Raw genomic sequence first — 15,560 nt, 5'->3', positions numbered from 1 at the left:
TCTTTCAAGTAGAACTTGGAAGAAAACTAGAAGAAATCTGTTGTACTGTTTAAAATAGAATACATTAAAATAGTTCTTAATGAACGTTTGTCTTTATTCTAGGTTGAAGATTTTGAGAAGCAGTTGCACTAGCTCATTCTGAAGTAGCAGAAGCTCAGACAGAACAGGATCAGTGCAGCCAAGAATCTAGAAATCTGAATAACCAGATTCATCAATTGTTGGTAAAAACAAGTGATAGTATTGAAAAAAATTTTGCTTTCCAAAAGCAAAAAATTTTGTTCTCCTTACTGCTTTGTATTTAGATTTGCATGTTGCTTGTTTCCAAAGGGCAGCAGCCCCCTTATAAATAAGTTTGAGGATTATTTTTTACTAGAAATTTGAATTAGGTGTGAAGAAAGTGTTCCGAAGGCCTTTGCTGTTAGCAAGGCGGGACATTCAGAATTAAGGTTAACTTTGTCATAAATTCAAAATCCTTGAATCCTATGCAAACCATATTAAAGATTCTGAGCCACCTTCACTTTAACCTCACAGTTTAGATCCCTCTGTTAAGGAACCTTGGTCCCTTAACACATATTTTGGAAGACATATCCAGGATCTTCCTAACAGTACTAAACATTCCTTTGTAACTGGTTGAGAATATACACAAATTGAACAGACAGTATAAAAAAAATTTGTCACATAGGGTTGGTTTCATCACAACTGGCTTCATGTACTGTAATTGGCCTTGCTTTTTTATTACATGAGGTAATTCCTTAATGGCTGAATGTTGCGATATTAGTTTGTGTGGTTTCATTAGGTTGGTTTCCCCAGTTAGTGTCACAGTGCTTCTGCAGGAGATGTTGACATTATTTCATTCCATACGGTGTCCTCCTGTTCAAGAATATGTTAGTGTAAATCTTTTTGTACAGATTGTACGTACATATAGAGAAGACTGGAGTCAGAATAATCACTGCATAATTGAAGGTTAGGAATCTAATTTTAGGATTCTTTTTGTTTCTGTGTCTTCGGTTTATGTTTTCATTCTGCCATTCTCTGAGCTTCCTACTTAGTTCTTTACTTCAGCTTTAACAATATGCAGATAGCTAATAATAGCAAAAGTTATGATTGGCAGAAATGCCTATTGATAATTCAGTTTGGGCATATTTTAAATTAATATTTTGGAAATTAGTAGCTCTGAAATGTGTGTGTCAGCATTTTTAATATTATTTAATATTAAAGTTATTGTGTATTATTTAATATTTACATTTTAAATTAACATTATAATTTCAATTATGTACTGTTAGGATTATGTCTGAGGTGGAAAAGATTTAAGCTCTGGAGAACATGTGACAAATTGCTGCATGGAATGAAACAAGTAATGAACAATTCTTATATCAAGAGCAGCCTTCCTTGGTATGTAATGTAGTGCTTCATTGTTTTTCATTTGAAGTTGACACAATATAATCTTTTTTTCATTTTGTAGCTTATACTTATTTTGGGATAGATATAAATGACATGAAAGATGTCAGTGTTGAGGTGTTGTTGGGGTTTCAGCCTAGCCGGTAACAAAGGACCACCTAGCCGCTCACTCACTCCTCCACCCCCCTCCGGTGGGATGGGGAAGAGACGGAGGAGAGAAAAGAAAAAGAAACTGGAACCTCGAGGGTTGAGATAAAGGCAGTTTACTGGGACAAACACAAAGAAATTACAACAACGGCACTAATGAAAAAGTATACAAAAAGAGTGATGCACAGTGCAGCTGCTCACCACCTGGGACCCAATGCTCCACCACTTCCCCCACCAAAAACAGAGACCACCCCCCGGCCTGCTCCCCATTTATATACTGAGCATGATGTCACATGGTATGGAATAGCTCCTTGGCTAGTTCAGGTCAGCTGCCCCGGCTATGCCCGCACCTCCCAGGTTCCTGTAAAAATTAACTCTATCCCAGCTGAACCCAGGACATTATCCACCCCTTATTCTATACCATCTACATCATGCCCAGATCTTACATTTTTCTAATCAACCACTACTGCTTTCCTTGTCTTATATATAAGTATATGGACTCCCCCCCCAACCTTGCACATACACACACACACATGGTGTTCCTTTAGCCTATGGGCTGTCCTTCTAATGTGTCCATCGATTTTGGGGCTCTATCTGTTGTAACAGTTCTTCAGGGTAAGAGAGAGATGGTGTGAGATGTTGGGTTGTTGTACGCTGCCTCTGGAACTTGTGGCTAGTACATTTGGTGCAACTCATGTCCTTGGTCTGTAGGTTGAGGATGTTGATCTTGAGGAAATTGCTGGGTGCCAGTTCAAGTTCTATCACTGTTGTACTTCGCTCAGTTTCAAAAGTCCATCCTGTAGTCGTTTGGATAATTTTCACAATAATACCCTTGATATGGCATGTAGACACTATAGATATAATGACATGCATTGGCAGGTTATTTAGCAGTTAAATATCATACAGCCCAATTCACTGGCTATTCTCTTCCAAAATCAAATCTCCCTGAGGTACACATTGAACTTTCCTATCCTTCTGCATCACCCATCAGGTGTACCCAGGTCCTTGAGCAAAAACAACCCCTTGAATGGGTTTGCCCCTGCTTGAGGGAGGACTAACCTAGACTGTCTTTCCTAACATACTCATGCGCACTACAGGGACTTTATCCCCTTCTACAGTATGTGGAACTCTTGGTTGGGCGGGGCCAGCCCTATTGGCGGATCCTCTAGTATTAACTAACCAGGTGGCTTTTGTTAAATGTGTATCCCAGTGCTTGAAAGTTCCACCCCCCATTGCTCTCAATGTAGGTTTCAGCAGTCCATTGTATCATTCAATTTTTCCGGAGGCTGGTGCGTGATAAGGGATGTGATATACCCACTCAATGCCATGTTCTTTGGCCCAGGTGTCTACAAGGTTGTTTCGGAATTGAGTCCCATTGTCCGACTTGATTCTTTTTGGGGTGTCATGTTGCCATAAAATTTTCTCTTCAAGGCTCAGGATAGTGTTCTGGGCAGTGGCATGGGACACAGGGTATGTTTCCAGCCATCCAGTGGTTGCTTCTACCATTGTAAGCACATGGCACTTGCCTTGGCGTATTCTTGGGAGTGTGATATAGTCAATCTGCCAGGCCTCCCACTGTTTATATTTCAGCCATCGCCCTCCATGCGACAGGGGTTTTTGCCGCTTGGCTTGCTTAATTGCAGCACATGTTTCACATTCATGGATGATTTGTGCGATAGTGTCCATGGTCAAGTCCACCCCTCAATCTTGAGCCCATCTATATGTTGCATCTCTTCCTTGATGGCCTGAGGTATCGTGGGCCCACTGAGCCATAAATAGCTTACCCCTACGTTGCCGGTCCAGGTCCACCTGAGACACTTCAATCTTGGCGGCCTGACCTGCCTGCTGGTTGTTTTGATGTTCTTCAGTGGCTCGACTCTTGGGTACATGAGCATCTACGTGACGTGCTTTTACCACTAGTTTCTCTATCCGAACAGCGATACCGTGCCACAGTGCGGCAGCCCAGATGGGTTTACCTCTGCACTGCCAGTTGCCCTTTTTCCATTGCTGTAGCCACCCCTATAGGGCATTTGCCACCATCCATGAGTCAGTATAGAGATAGAGCACTGGCCACTTTTCTCTTTCAGCAATGTTTAACGCTAGCTGGATGGCTTTCACCTCTGCAAACTGACTCGATTTGCCTTCTCCTTCAGCAGTTTCTGCGACTAGTCGTGTAGGACTTCATACAGCAGCCTTCCACTTCCGATGCTTTCTCACAATGCGACAGGACCCATCAGTGAAAAGGGCATATTGCCTCTCATTTTCTGGCAGTTTATTATACAGTGGGGCCTCTTCAGCCCGTGTCACCTCCTCCTCTGGGGACATTCCAAAATCTTTGCCTTCTGGCCAGTCTGTGATCACTTCTAACATTCCTGGGCGACTGGGGTTTCCTATGCGAGCCCGCTGTGTGATCAGTGCGATCCACTTACTCCACGTGGCGTCAGTCGCGTGATGTGTAGAGGAAACTTTCCCTTTGAACATCCAGCCCAGCACTGGCAGTCGGGGTGCTAAGAAGAGCTGTGTTTCAGTACCAACCACTTCTGAGGCGGCTCAAACTCCTCCATATGCTGCCAAGATTCTTTTTTCAGTTGGAGTATAGCGAGCCTCGGATCCTTGATATCCCCGACTCCAAAACCCCAGAGGTCGGCCTCGGGTCTCCCCAGGTGTTTTTTGCCAAAGGTTCCATCCAGGTAGGGCCATTCTCCCCAGCTGCAGTGTAGAGCATATTTTTGATATCTTGTCCTGTCCGGACTGGCCCAAGAGCTACTACGTGAACAATCTCTTGCTTAATCTGTTCAAAGGCTTGTCATTGCTCAGGCCCCTATTTAAAATCGTTCTTCTTCCGAGTAACTTGGTAGAGAGGGCTTACAATTTGACTGTAATTTGGAATATGCAATCTCCAAAAACCCACAACACCTAAGAAAGCCTGTGTTTCCTTTTTATTAGTCGGTGAGGACATAGGTGCTATTTTGTTGATCACGTCAGCAGGGATCTGACGACGTCCATCTTGCCATTTTACTCCTAAGAACTGGATCTCCTGCACAGGTCCCTTGACCTTACTTTCTTTTATGGCAAAACCAGCCTTCAAAAGGATTTGGATTATTTTCTTCTCTTTCTCAAAAACTTCTTCTGCCATGTTGTCTCATACAATGATGTCATCAATATATTGCAGGTGCTCTGGAGCTTCACCTTTTTCTAGTGCAGCCTGGATCAGTCCATGGCAAATGGTGGGGCTGTATTTCCACCCCTGGGGCAGTCGATTTTAGGTGTACTGGACGCCCCTCCAAGTGAAAGCAAACTGAGGCCTGCACTCCGTTGCCAAAGGAATGGAGAAAAATGCATTAGCAATGTCAATTGTGGCATACCACTTAGCTGCCTTTGATTCCAGTTCATATTGAAGCTCTAACATATCTGGCACAGCAGCGCTCAGCAGTGACGTGACTTCATTCAGCCCATGATAATCTACTGTTAGTCTCCATTCCCCATTAGATTTCTGCACGGGCCATATGAGACTATTAAAGGGTGAGTGAGTCTTGCTGATCACTCCTTGGCTCTCCAATTGGCAAATCAGTTTATGGATGGGGATCAGGGAGTCTCAGTTTGTGTGATATTGCTGCCGGTGCACCGTCGTGGTAGCAACTGGCACCTGTTGTTATTCAACGTTCAGCAACCCCACAACTGAAGGGTCTTGGGAGAGATCCGGCAGGGTAGACAGCTGTTCAATCTCCTCCGTCTCCAATGCAGCTATACCAAAGGCCCAACGGTACCCTTTTGGGTCCTTGAAATACCCCCTCCTGAGATCATCTATACCAAGGATGCACGGGGCCTCTGGGCCAGTCGCAGTGGGGTGTTTATGCCACTCATTCCCGGTTAGACTCATTTCAGCTTCCAATACGGTTAGCTCTTGGGATCCCCCTGTCACACCAGAGATACAGATGGCTTCTGCCCCTTTATAACTTGATGGCATTAGGGTACATTGTGCACCAGTGTCCACTAGAGCCTTATGTTCCTGTGGGTCTGATGTGCCAGGCCATCGAATCCACACTGTCCAGTAGACTCAGTTGTCCCTCTCCTCCACCTGGCTGGAGGCAGGGCCCTTCTAATCCTGGTAGGAATATCCGTTACTCACTTTCTGCACACGTGAATCAGAAGTCTCTTCAAGGGGATCAGAAATGAGATCAGTCCATCTACTGCGTCTGGAGGACTGCTCACGGGAAACTGGAGCAGCAGTTTTCCAAGAAGAATTCGCTTTTCTGGTTGCTTTTTCTCGCAACTCCTGTACCCGTGCATCCAAGACTGAGGTAGGTTTTCCATCCCACTTCCTCATGTCCTCTCCATGGTCACGCATGTAAAACCACAGGTTAGCCCGTCATGTGTACTTTCTTTCTCCTCTCTCTTGGGCAGAGGAACGCTTACTCCCAATAAGTGCAGTGTGGGCCTGTACAGGTGAGGAGGAGGACAGATCTACTTTGAATTGCTGGAACTCTCAGGACAACTCCTCTACAGCTGAGACACAGGCCCATAGGGAGGAAGAGAGACTTCCTTCGTATTGCCGGAGTTGGACAGCCAATTCATCCACTGTTTGTCCATAGCCTTCTTTCCAGGACATTACTGCCAGTGAGTTGGCATAGGTTGGTGGTGCACTTCGTAGAAACTTCCGCCACATGGGTTGTGTGCATTGGACTTCATCTGGATCTGTGGGTGACTGTGCATTTTCTGGATCATTATAAATCACCTCCAGCACGGCTAATTCTCTGAGGTACTGGATACCTCTCTCCATGGTGGTCCACTTGCCTTGGTGACATGTAACTTCATCCCTGAAGGGGTATCTTTCCTTTACACCTAACGGAAGTCGCCTCCAGAGGCTGAGGACTTGTGTTTTTCTCCCAATCGCCTTGTCGATGCCCCCTTCCCTAGACAGAGATCCCAACTGCTTAGCTTCTTTACCTTCTAATTCCACACTACTAGCCCCGCTATCCCAGCATCGGAGCAGCCAGGTAACAATGTGCTCACCTGGGTGGCGGCTAAAATCTTTTCGCATGTCACGCAACTCACTCATGGATAGAGATCAGGTAATTATTTCAGGTTCTGCCTCTTCCTCCTGTTCTCAGGATGACCCTGGTTCATCTTCATCTCTCACTAAGTGAACTGATTTCATTGTGTGTTTCTTTTTCTGTACAGGGGCGACTCATACTGGCACAGGTTGGTTCTCTGGTTTAGCTGCAGTGTCTGTCACCGGGGTAGGGGTAGTCACAGTACCTGTTGTCGTGATAGGGGCAGCCACGGTGCTTGTTGTCCTGTTTTCCATCTTTTCCCCCTTTTCCCCCTGAGGGTGCTGCATAATATCAAGCAGTGTTTGGTAGATACTGGTCAGGGCCCAGCACAGTGCAGCAAGTTGTACATCTTTGGAATAGCCACAGCATTTGTCTTTCAAATATTCTACCACTTCATGAGGGTTCTGTAGTTGTTTGAGAGTGAACTTCCAAGCCGCTGGAGGTGAGAAGTTCTCTAGATACCTGCCCATATCCTCCCACATGCCGTGCCACCCATGAGTATCCAGCTTTGGGGCAGATCTCTGGGTGGTCCTCTTAAAGAGCCTTTTTGTAGCCCTAAACAAGACCTGAAAAATATTCAGGAGGCATAGCACTAACAGCACACTGGCTTGCGCATCCCAAGGATATTCAGAATTCTCAAAAACTCTTGTAATTAGTTGGAAGGAGAAAAGGGAGGTGAACGGACGGGGGGAAGTACCCCCCCTAACTTCCCTATGGATGGGGTGTAATTACCAGTAAAATCCGACAGAAGGTGCCCAAAGTACGGAAATGATATCACTGCCTCATGCAGATAACAGCTTAACCTCATGACCAGTGATGTAATCATTTCACAAGTCGACATTGCCCAGTACAGCAAAATGATAATCCCAATCACTCTCCCAGAGATGAGATACGCAACTACAGGCAATACATAGAGCATATAAGAGCTTACAAAATGCCACCATGTAAACAAATGAAACAACATTGTGACTAACATCTATTTATCCAAGAAATGCGTTTGACAAATTTGTTTCAACACGCTCTGGCCAGATCTGTCGTTATCTCAACCCTTCGTGCCCCACGTTGGGCGCCAAAAAGGACTGTCATGGTTTTAGCCCAGCCGGTAGCAAAGGACCACCTAGCCGCTCACTCACTCCTCCACCCCCCTCCGGTGGGATGGGGAAGAGACGGAGGAGAGAAAAGAAAAAGAAACTGGAACCTCGAGGGTTGAGATAAAGGCAGTTTACTGGGACAAACACAAAGAAATTACAACAACGGCACTAATGAAAAAGTATACAAAAAGAGTGATGCACAGTGCAACTGCTCACCACCTGGGACCCGACACTCCGCCACTTCCCCCACTAAAAACAGAGACCACCTGGCCGGCTCCCCATTTATATACTGAGCATGATGTCACATGGTAATGGAATAGCTCCTTGGTTAGTTCAGGTCAGCTGCCCCGGCTATGCCTGCACCTCCCAGGTTCCTGTAGAAATTAACTCTATCCCAGCTGAACCCAGGACAGGTGTTAATGGTTCAAAATAATTACAGCAGCAGTATATAAAGTTGAAAGTTACTGCTTTGTTGGAAGAAAACATGGGAGGTGCCAGACTAGTTCAGCCAATATTCGTGTCTTCTGCTAAGTATAAATGTATGCAGTCCCTTTTCAGATATATAATTGTGTAATTGAATGTTGCTAATGTTAAGAGAAGGAACAAAAAAAATCCTAGATGTGATTCAAGAAGGGAGATGACTTTAATCTCTTGTAGACAGAACTTCATAAAAAAGACATAGAGTTAAGCCTAGAAAAAGAGCAGAACAAGCGATTTTGGGATCAAAACACAGACAACAGCATCACCATTGACCATCTAAGGAAGCAACTAGACAACAAAAGCATACAGTTGCAGTGAATGGAAAACACAGTAAAGGAAATGAGGACTGAATGTTGCAGACAAATGGAGCGCCAGGTTGGTGAGCAACTGCAGCGTGATAGTGTTCAGGACAGAAAGTGCACCGACTGGGGGCTGTACTTCAGATAGAAATACTGTGACTCTGGTTACCATGGTTGGGAAGTCTCTGGAGCTCATGTGCCAAAATTTTGCTTCCAAAGAGGCAGATACATGACAGTCAGAATTTGCATTTTTTTCCTATTAATCTGACCTTCACTTCTCTTTACTGTTTGTTCTGGTTTCAGCTGGGATAGAGTTAATTGTCTTCCTAGTAGCTGGTACAGTGCTATGTTTTGAGTTCAGTATGCAAAGAACCTTGATAACACTGATGTTTTCAGTTGTTGCTAAGTAGTGTTTAGACTATAGTCAAGGATTTTTCGGCTTCTCAAGCCCAGCCAGCGAGAAAGCTGGAGGGGCACAAGACGTTGGCACAGGACTCAGCCAGGGCAGCTGACCCGAAGTGGCTGTAATCGACAGGGAACCAAATTGTTCCCTGAAATTGTGTAATTTGTGTTGAATTAAAAGAAGACAATAAGGCTTACATACTAATCGGGAAGGGGGAAGGGACACATTGTGATTGAACAAATGCTTTATGTAAATAAGCAAGGCTTGCCTAAATGTTGTGTAAAGGTCACGATAAAAGACAACTATAACTTACTAGATAAGGAGGGAAAAGACAACGGCTATAATTTACCAGATAAGGGGATTAACTCTACCACGACTGCATTTCTCCACATCAAAAGACATTCTACATCAAAAGACACTCTCCTTTGAGAAGATTGACCGAATCTACCCATTAACAAATCTGTGAAGAAAGACGAAGCAAGAGAAAGCGGAGATTTACAAGAAAGGGGTGCATGAACTGTATAAAAGGAATGTAACGATAACAAAGTTGCGAGCTGTTGGTGGAGCGTGGACTCCCCGGCTCCCCAGCGCTGCTTGCTTGCTATTCTCAATAAATATATGACTTTTATATAGAATTGGCTCTGTTGATTTATAACAGTGGCCAACGGGGTATTCCATACCATGTGATGTCACATCAGTATATAAACTGGGGGAGTGGGGGCAGCGGGAATCGCCGCTCAGAGACTAACTGGGGGTCGATCGGTGGGTGTTGGGAATTGGCTTGATGAAAAAGGACATGGGTCTATAGAAAAGTTGTGCGAGCAGAGTTCTGTGTGAAAGAATGTCAGTTTGAGCAGCAAGATTAGGCCTTGGCCGAAAATAGCTGGCTTTACTGATAGCAGGAGAAAAACAGCAGCTGGTCTTGCCGTTATCGGGAGAAAAATAAAAACGGTGTGACCTTGGCATAACTTGATAAGTAACTTTTGAAGAAGTTCCCATGAGAAAGTTACGGAACACGCATAGCTGCAAATCACAAGTGGGTGTGTTTTAGTAATGAATAAATATTAGCAATGTACCAATCATATTAGGACTAGTAGGCATAATTATCGCAAACTGTATAAATATGAGCTATCCGTGCAAATAAAGTTGAATCACTTCTATCACTCATATTGGGTCGACTTATGTGCATTCCTCCGCTGCTCCAACAGGCAGGTGGTGAGCAATTGCACTGTGCATCATTTCTACATTCCAATCCTTTTATCATTACTGTTGTCATTTTATTCGTGTTATTATTAGTTTCTTCTTTGCTGGCTGGGGTTAAACCACAACACTGTTGAGGAATTAGAAGCGTTATTTTTAATCTTGGATTTTTTGATGTACAAGCCTTAGGCGAAAATGAATGTTCTGCTGATAATGTGTTTGATTTTGACTGTAAACATCCAAAACAGCATTTTTTTAAATTTCCAGAAAGTTTGATGCTGTCAGACATAACAAACAAACTATTGAAGGTAGTGGTTTTGGTAGTGAGCACTTCTGTAAGAATAATTAGCATTAAAGGCCTTCATAATGCCTTACTTTTTGTAGTGCTTAATGAAGACGTAATGAAGTTTGGGTTTATAACCCTAAGCTGAAATGCAATGCTATGTCAGAAGGAATTACTTCTGACAAAGTAGATTCCTAGAAAGTGATTTGTAGTACATTCTACTTTCTTCAAGACTTCACACCCTAAAAAATGATCTGTAGTTAGGTAACCCACTTTGCATGATGAGTAAAGATCAAGTTAATTCCTTTGTTTTCTACCGAACCATAGGCTTGTGCTACATTTTCTCAATCCATTATTTTTCCTTTAACATTCTCCCACCAGGAAGTTCATTCTTTTCTTCTATTTTGTTCTATTAGGAGTTCCTGAGTCACAGTACTTTCTGCTTTATATGGTGCCCATTGCTGCCTGCAGGAATAAAATCAGTAATAAGTTATGTACATACTTTTTTTCCCAACTTACAGTCCAGTCAGTTGAGTTTCAACATACATAGTTCTTTAGCCTCAGCTGCTCTAAATTTTGTACTAACATTTCCGGTTGATTGATTTTTATTTTTTTTACAGCGGTTTAACATTTTTAGTTTTCTGTGATTAAAGACCTAATGTTTGAAGCAATATTTCTTTTATTAAAATGGAGAAAGAGGAAAGAAAACCAGAAGAATCACAGTCATTGTAGATCAGACCATGCTGACCTAATTTTCTTGTAAAACTCAGATGTTTAAGATGAAATATAGGAAACCAGAAATGTGAAAGGGAATTCTAAAAGTAGAAATAAACATTTCTCTTGGTTGATCCTTCTGTTGCTATTATTCAGATGGCTGCAGTTAAGGAAAAAAGAAAGCATTGGAAGAATCTCCTCTTTGACTGTCCAACTGGAGTCAACCAAGGAAACACTCTAAAGTTAAAGAAGATCTTACAGCCAAACAGATAAATTTGGAGACTGCTGAGAAAATATTGTCAACTCTGACAGCCTGTTTGCAGGAGAAAGAGAGAGCCCTTGAGGTTACCAGTAAAGAAATCAAGAAGCTACATTCACAACTTGGCAGTAGGATGCAGGAACTCCAGCGTCTGAAGAATGAAGAGGACCGTTTACATAAAGTGCAGTCAGTGTGAACCACTGAAACTGCAGGTGTTAGAGAAGGAAAGGATTATTGAGGTCTTCCAAAAGCAAATTGATAACATGACCCAGATTGCGGGCCAGTCCAGTTGAACTGCTGGAGCAATGGAAGTTGAGAAATCTCAGTTTATAAAAGAAATAAATGACTGGAAACTCAAAGTAGAAGAACTTCAGGTGTGCAAATGATGCTGTATTTATGTCTCTGTAAGACAGTAAATGTTTTCTGTTTTTAAATCTATATCTTAATGTGCTAATACAGTGGTTTTAAAGAAGGTCCAACAATACACTTTGAATCCTAACAGCAATAAAAGAGTTAGTGGGCAGAGAAGAATAATACTATCACATTATCACCAAAAAGGAATAATTCACTGGTGAAAAGCAGTTGCCAAAAGGCTTATGAAAGCTGGAATGTAACATGCTGTCCTCAGTGACACAATCCTCCACACCAGTAGCAGAACCAGAAATACAAAGTTAATGAGAAATAACAAGACAGTGAGTGCTCAGAATTCCAAATGGAGGACACTGTTTATGAGTGGTTATTTCTCAGACAAGAATTACTGGAGATGGTAGTCTTATGCAGGTCAGCATGTTCAGAAAAAATTCATTCCACATAGGGAATTTCATCCTCTTCTGTGAGAAGACCGTTGAGCATTAGGAGTGAGTACGGAGGTATAGCTACAAGAGGAAGGAAATCATTTTCATATCATGTACCTGGTAAGGTTAAACATGCTGTAAAGCCATCAGATTGGATTCTGTTGTATCCTTTTTGCCTGGATTAGCAATGTTCTCAAAGGTAATTTGTCTGTTTTACTCTTTTTCTTTCTTGCCCCGAACTGTTCTCTGACAACCGAGATTTGAAGTAATGATGATGTCTGCATGTCTTTATGGTTATTTTATATAATGATGTATATTACACATAGTTACTATTGTTTTCTATTTAAGTAGGTTGCAAAGGATGAGAAAGAAACTAGAATACATGAACTGGAGGCTAGACTGAGCGAGCTGGAACTGCAAAGGGTTAAACTGGTTAACACATGGACTGAAAGGCTCCATGCACTTAATGATACGAAACTAGAGAAAGACCAGATAATGAATGAACTCCAAGCCAGTCGGAGTGAGCTGGCTGGCCTTGCAGGTAGGGAGGCTCAACTTAGCTCAGCTCTGATAGCTGCTAAATTGGGCTGACATTAAAAATAAGAGCAGCTTGCTTGCTGAATCCAAATATGGCTGCTGGTACAGCAGGACGTTCCCTGCCAGCACAGGATAGTCAGATTGCTTCAGAGAGCTGTCATAGTTTGGAATTCTGGCACAGAGTGATGGGAATACAATCCTTATGGCACTCACTACTCTGAGCGAAAATACTTAAACCACCTGACTCTGGAGACCAAAGAAGCAGATCTAGTAAATCACAGAATAGAAACTTGAGGACTTTTTCCTGAGTGTTACTTAAGAACACTAGTGGATCCCATTAACCTTCTATGGTCAAATTACAGTAGAACTTGGCTTGTGGTTGTTGTAGTTCTTCTACAATGTTATTTAAAAGTTCATGTTCTAACTCCACTGTTTTCACAACTGATGTTTGGGAAGGCACTTGAGGTAATATTTAAAAAAATATATAGGGACTGGACCCAAGGCAACCACCAAAAGTCAGGGAGATCCTCTGTTAAATTTGCACTGCAGCCAGCCAGACAGATGATACTGTTCGCTTGCTTTGCTCTCTATGCACCCCTGTACTCTTATAAAATACACATTGGTAACATTTATTTCTTCATTACTCAGCTATACTACTAAACTCATTGAGTTTTGTAAGAATTAATCAGATACTGTGATTTTACATGGAAGGTCTTCTTTAGGCTTCTATAGTACTATTGGGTGAATGAGCTTTAGGGAGGGCTTATCGGAGTGAATGACCACAGAGGAATTAGGGCCAAGCTGTTGATAAAGAGTCTGAGCACATAGCTGGCTGGCTTGTAGTGGTATGGGTGACATAAGAGGAGTTGAAGAGAAATATAAGAGAAGCAGAGTTGTGGCGAAATGCTTGACAAATTAGATCAGTTCAGACCTAAGTCTGGTTATAAGTGTGGCTGGAGAGAAGAATGATCAGGGCAAAATGTTGTCTCTCACCAAGACCCTTAACTTCCACAATATGCAGTTGGTTCTAATAGTAGGAACTCAGAAATGTGGATTTATAGCACTTTCTTGGAACTGTTGCTTTGGCACGCAACTGAAGAACACATTTGTTTCTGGTGAAACTGAAGCTTTTGCTGACATGCAAGACAATGAACTACCAGTTGTGCATTTGGTAGCACTGGATGTTAATTGCTTTTTGTCTTAGCTCTCTGCATATCTAATACTCCTTCAAGGAGAGTAGGCAACCAATCAGTAATCTTAGTCTAGAAGAATGATATTTTTTTTGTCACTATAATTTCAATCTTTACTTACTATCACCAGAGGGATTTGAAGAGGGTTTACCAGGGTAAAATAGAGGAGATGAAAAATACTGCAAACTGACTGAAAATGCAGTTGAAATCTGCCCAAGCTGAACTGGAACAGACCAGGACTGCTCTAAAGACTATGGAGGGATCTGATGGCAATGGTAATTATGGACTGAACTTCTGCAAAATCACACACGTTTGTCTTTTTAACAAGAGGGTTCTTGTAAGTATTGATCCCTCAATATCTGCTATAATAATATTCCAGATACTTTGTGCAATAAATAAACAGTATTGCAGATGACAGCATGTTTTTGTTTTATTATTTACTACATACTGTAAAACTTAAACCATGAGTTGACTTATCTTAGATGATCTTTATGCATATTTCCGTGGAATGCTGTCGTCTTGTCTTGTGTGTGATGGGTCTGGTGCCACTACCTTGGACAAAACTCCAGCTGATTCTAGTGGGTTGTTTGCACACGTAAGTGACTGTGGGATCCTGGTTCAAGTTACTTATTCTAACATATTGCTGATAACTGACTTCCACAGTCTTTGGTCAGAACTCAGAATGCATAATCAATGTTATTAATTGAGAATTAACCTTTTTTACAGCTATGAAAGTTGCAGTGGGACTGCAGAAGCAGATCACAGCCAAGAGGGGACAGATAGATCCATTACAGAGCAAGATTAAATTCTTGGAAGAGGCAATGACAAATGCAGCTGAAGTCACAAGAGCTCCCTGCAAAAGTATTTAACTGTATTTAGAGAAATTTTTCTTTGGAGAAATGCAAAGCCAAAAGCGCAATTGGCCCACGAAGGGCCAAAGAGAATTTTATTTGATGTGATGTGCACCTTCCTTGTTGTCCGGCTAGCAGAGATCTGGGAATATCTCCACCACAGAAATTAGCATTCTGAGTAGACAGGTTTTAATTCATATTTGTTCTCTGTGAAAGAACAGTACTAGTTTCAGTGAGAATCAGGCTATTACAGATCAGTTATTTTTAAAAATGTCTACTAATTCATTCTGTATCCTTCTGAATTTAGCCCACAGTGCCTTCCCTCTTTCTTTTCTGAGGCGGTTCTTTGCAGTTCTTGTTGTAAACTCTCTATGTCAGGGTCTGTGTAGCATATTGAGGTCTTTCTAGCATTCTGTGACAAATCATTCAGTTACCAGTAGCTGGAGTTTACTGAATGGTCATTTATATGTGTTAACTATAACCTGTCCTTCTTTACTGGCTTTGTATCCTGAAGCTGAAAATTGCAGCTTCAAAATGGATCTAAAATCTGGGATACTTTTATTTAAGACCTATGTTTTTGTAGCAAAACCTCACCTTTCTTCAAGATGCAGAAAGGCTTAATTCAGCTATTTCAAAGAAAAAAATCAAGTATGTATAATGTAGGTAGTTATAAATTTTTGACTCGTACTTTGTTGACCTCATCTTATATTCAGGAAAAACATTATCTCAGAGAAGAAAATAGTAAAATAAGTCAAGAATTGAGCTATATTACAAGATTGCTGGGGAACTGGAGATCCTGAGGTCACAAAGCAAAGATCTGAGAGAAAAAATACCTAAGATGGAGACAGCCCTTGATAAAG

The 15,560-nt window shown here is 42.1% G+C and overlaps 1 protein-coding gene across 1 annotated transcript in view; it reads left to right on the top strand.

Moving 5' to 3' along the window:
- Positions 1–15,560, top strand: part of CCDC158 (coiled-coil domain containing 158) — a 35,327-nt gene that overhangs the window by 9,900 nt on the left and 9,867 nt on the right. The window contains 11 exon segments of the mRNA XM_049815566.1: positions 103–127; positions 130–221; positions 8,348–8,562; positions 11,241–11,306; positions 11,308–11,517; positions 11,519–11,702; positions 12,474–12,671; positions 13,980–14,124; positions 14,576–14,688; positions 15,414–15,468; positions 15,471–15,559. Of these exon segments, the coding sequence (XP_049671523.1) occupies positions 103–127; positions 130–221; positions 8,348–8,562; positions 11,241–11,306; positions 11,308–11,517; positions 11,519–11,702; positions 12,474–12,671; positions 13,980–14,124; positions 14,576–14,688; positions 15,414–15,468; positions 15,471–15,559 (1,392 nt within the window).

The sequence above is a fragment of the Accipiter gentilis genome, chromosome 12 (assembly GCF_929443795.1).
Source record: "Accipiter gentilis chromosome 12, bAccGen1.1, whole genome shotgun sequence".
Lineage (NCBI taxonomy): Eukaryota > Metazoa > Chordata > Aves > Accipitriformes > Accipitridae > Astur > Astur gentilis.
The sequence above is the reverse complement of the archived record's forward strand: the minus strand, read 5'-3'. Positions and strand labels throughout refer to the sequence as shown.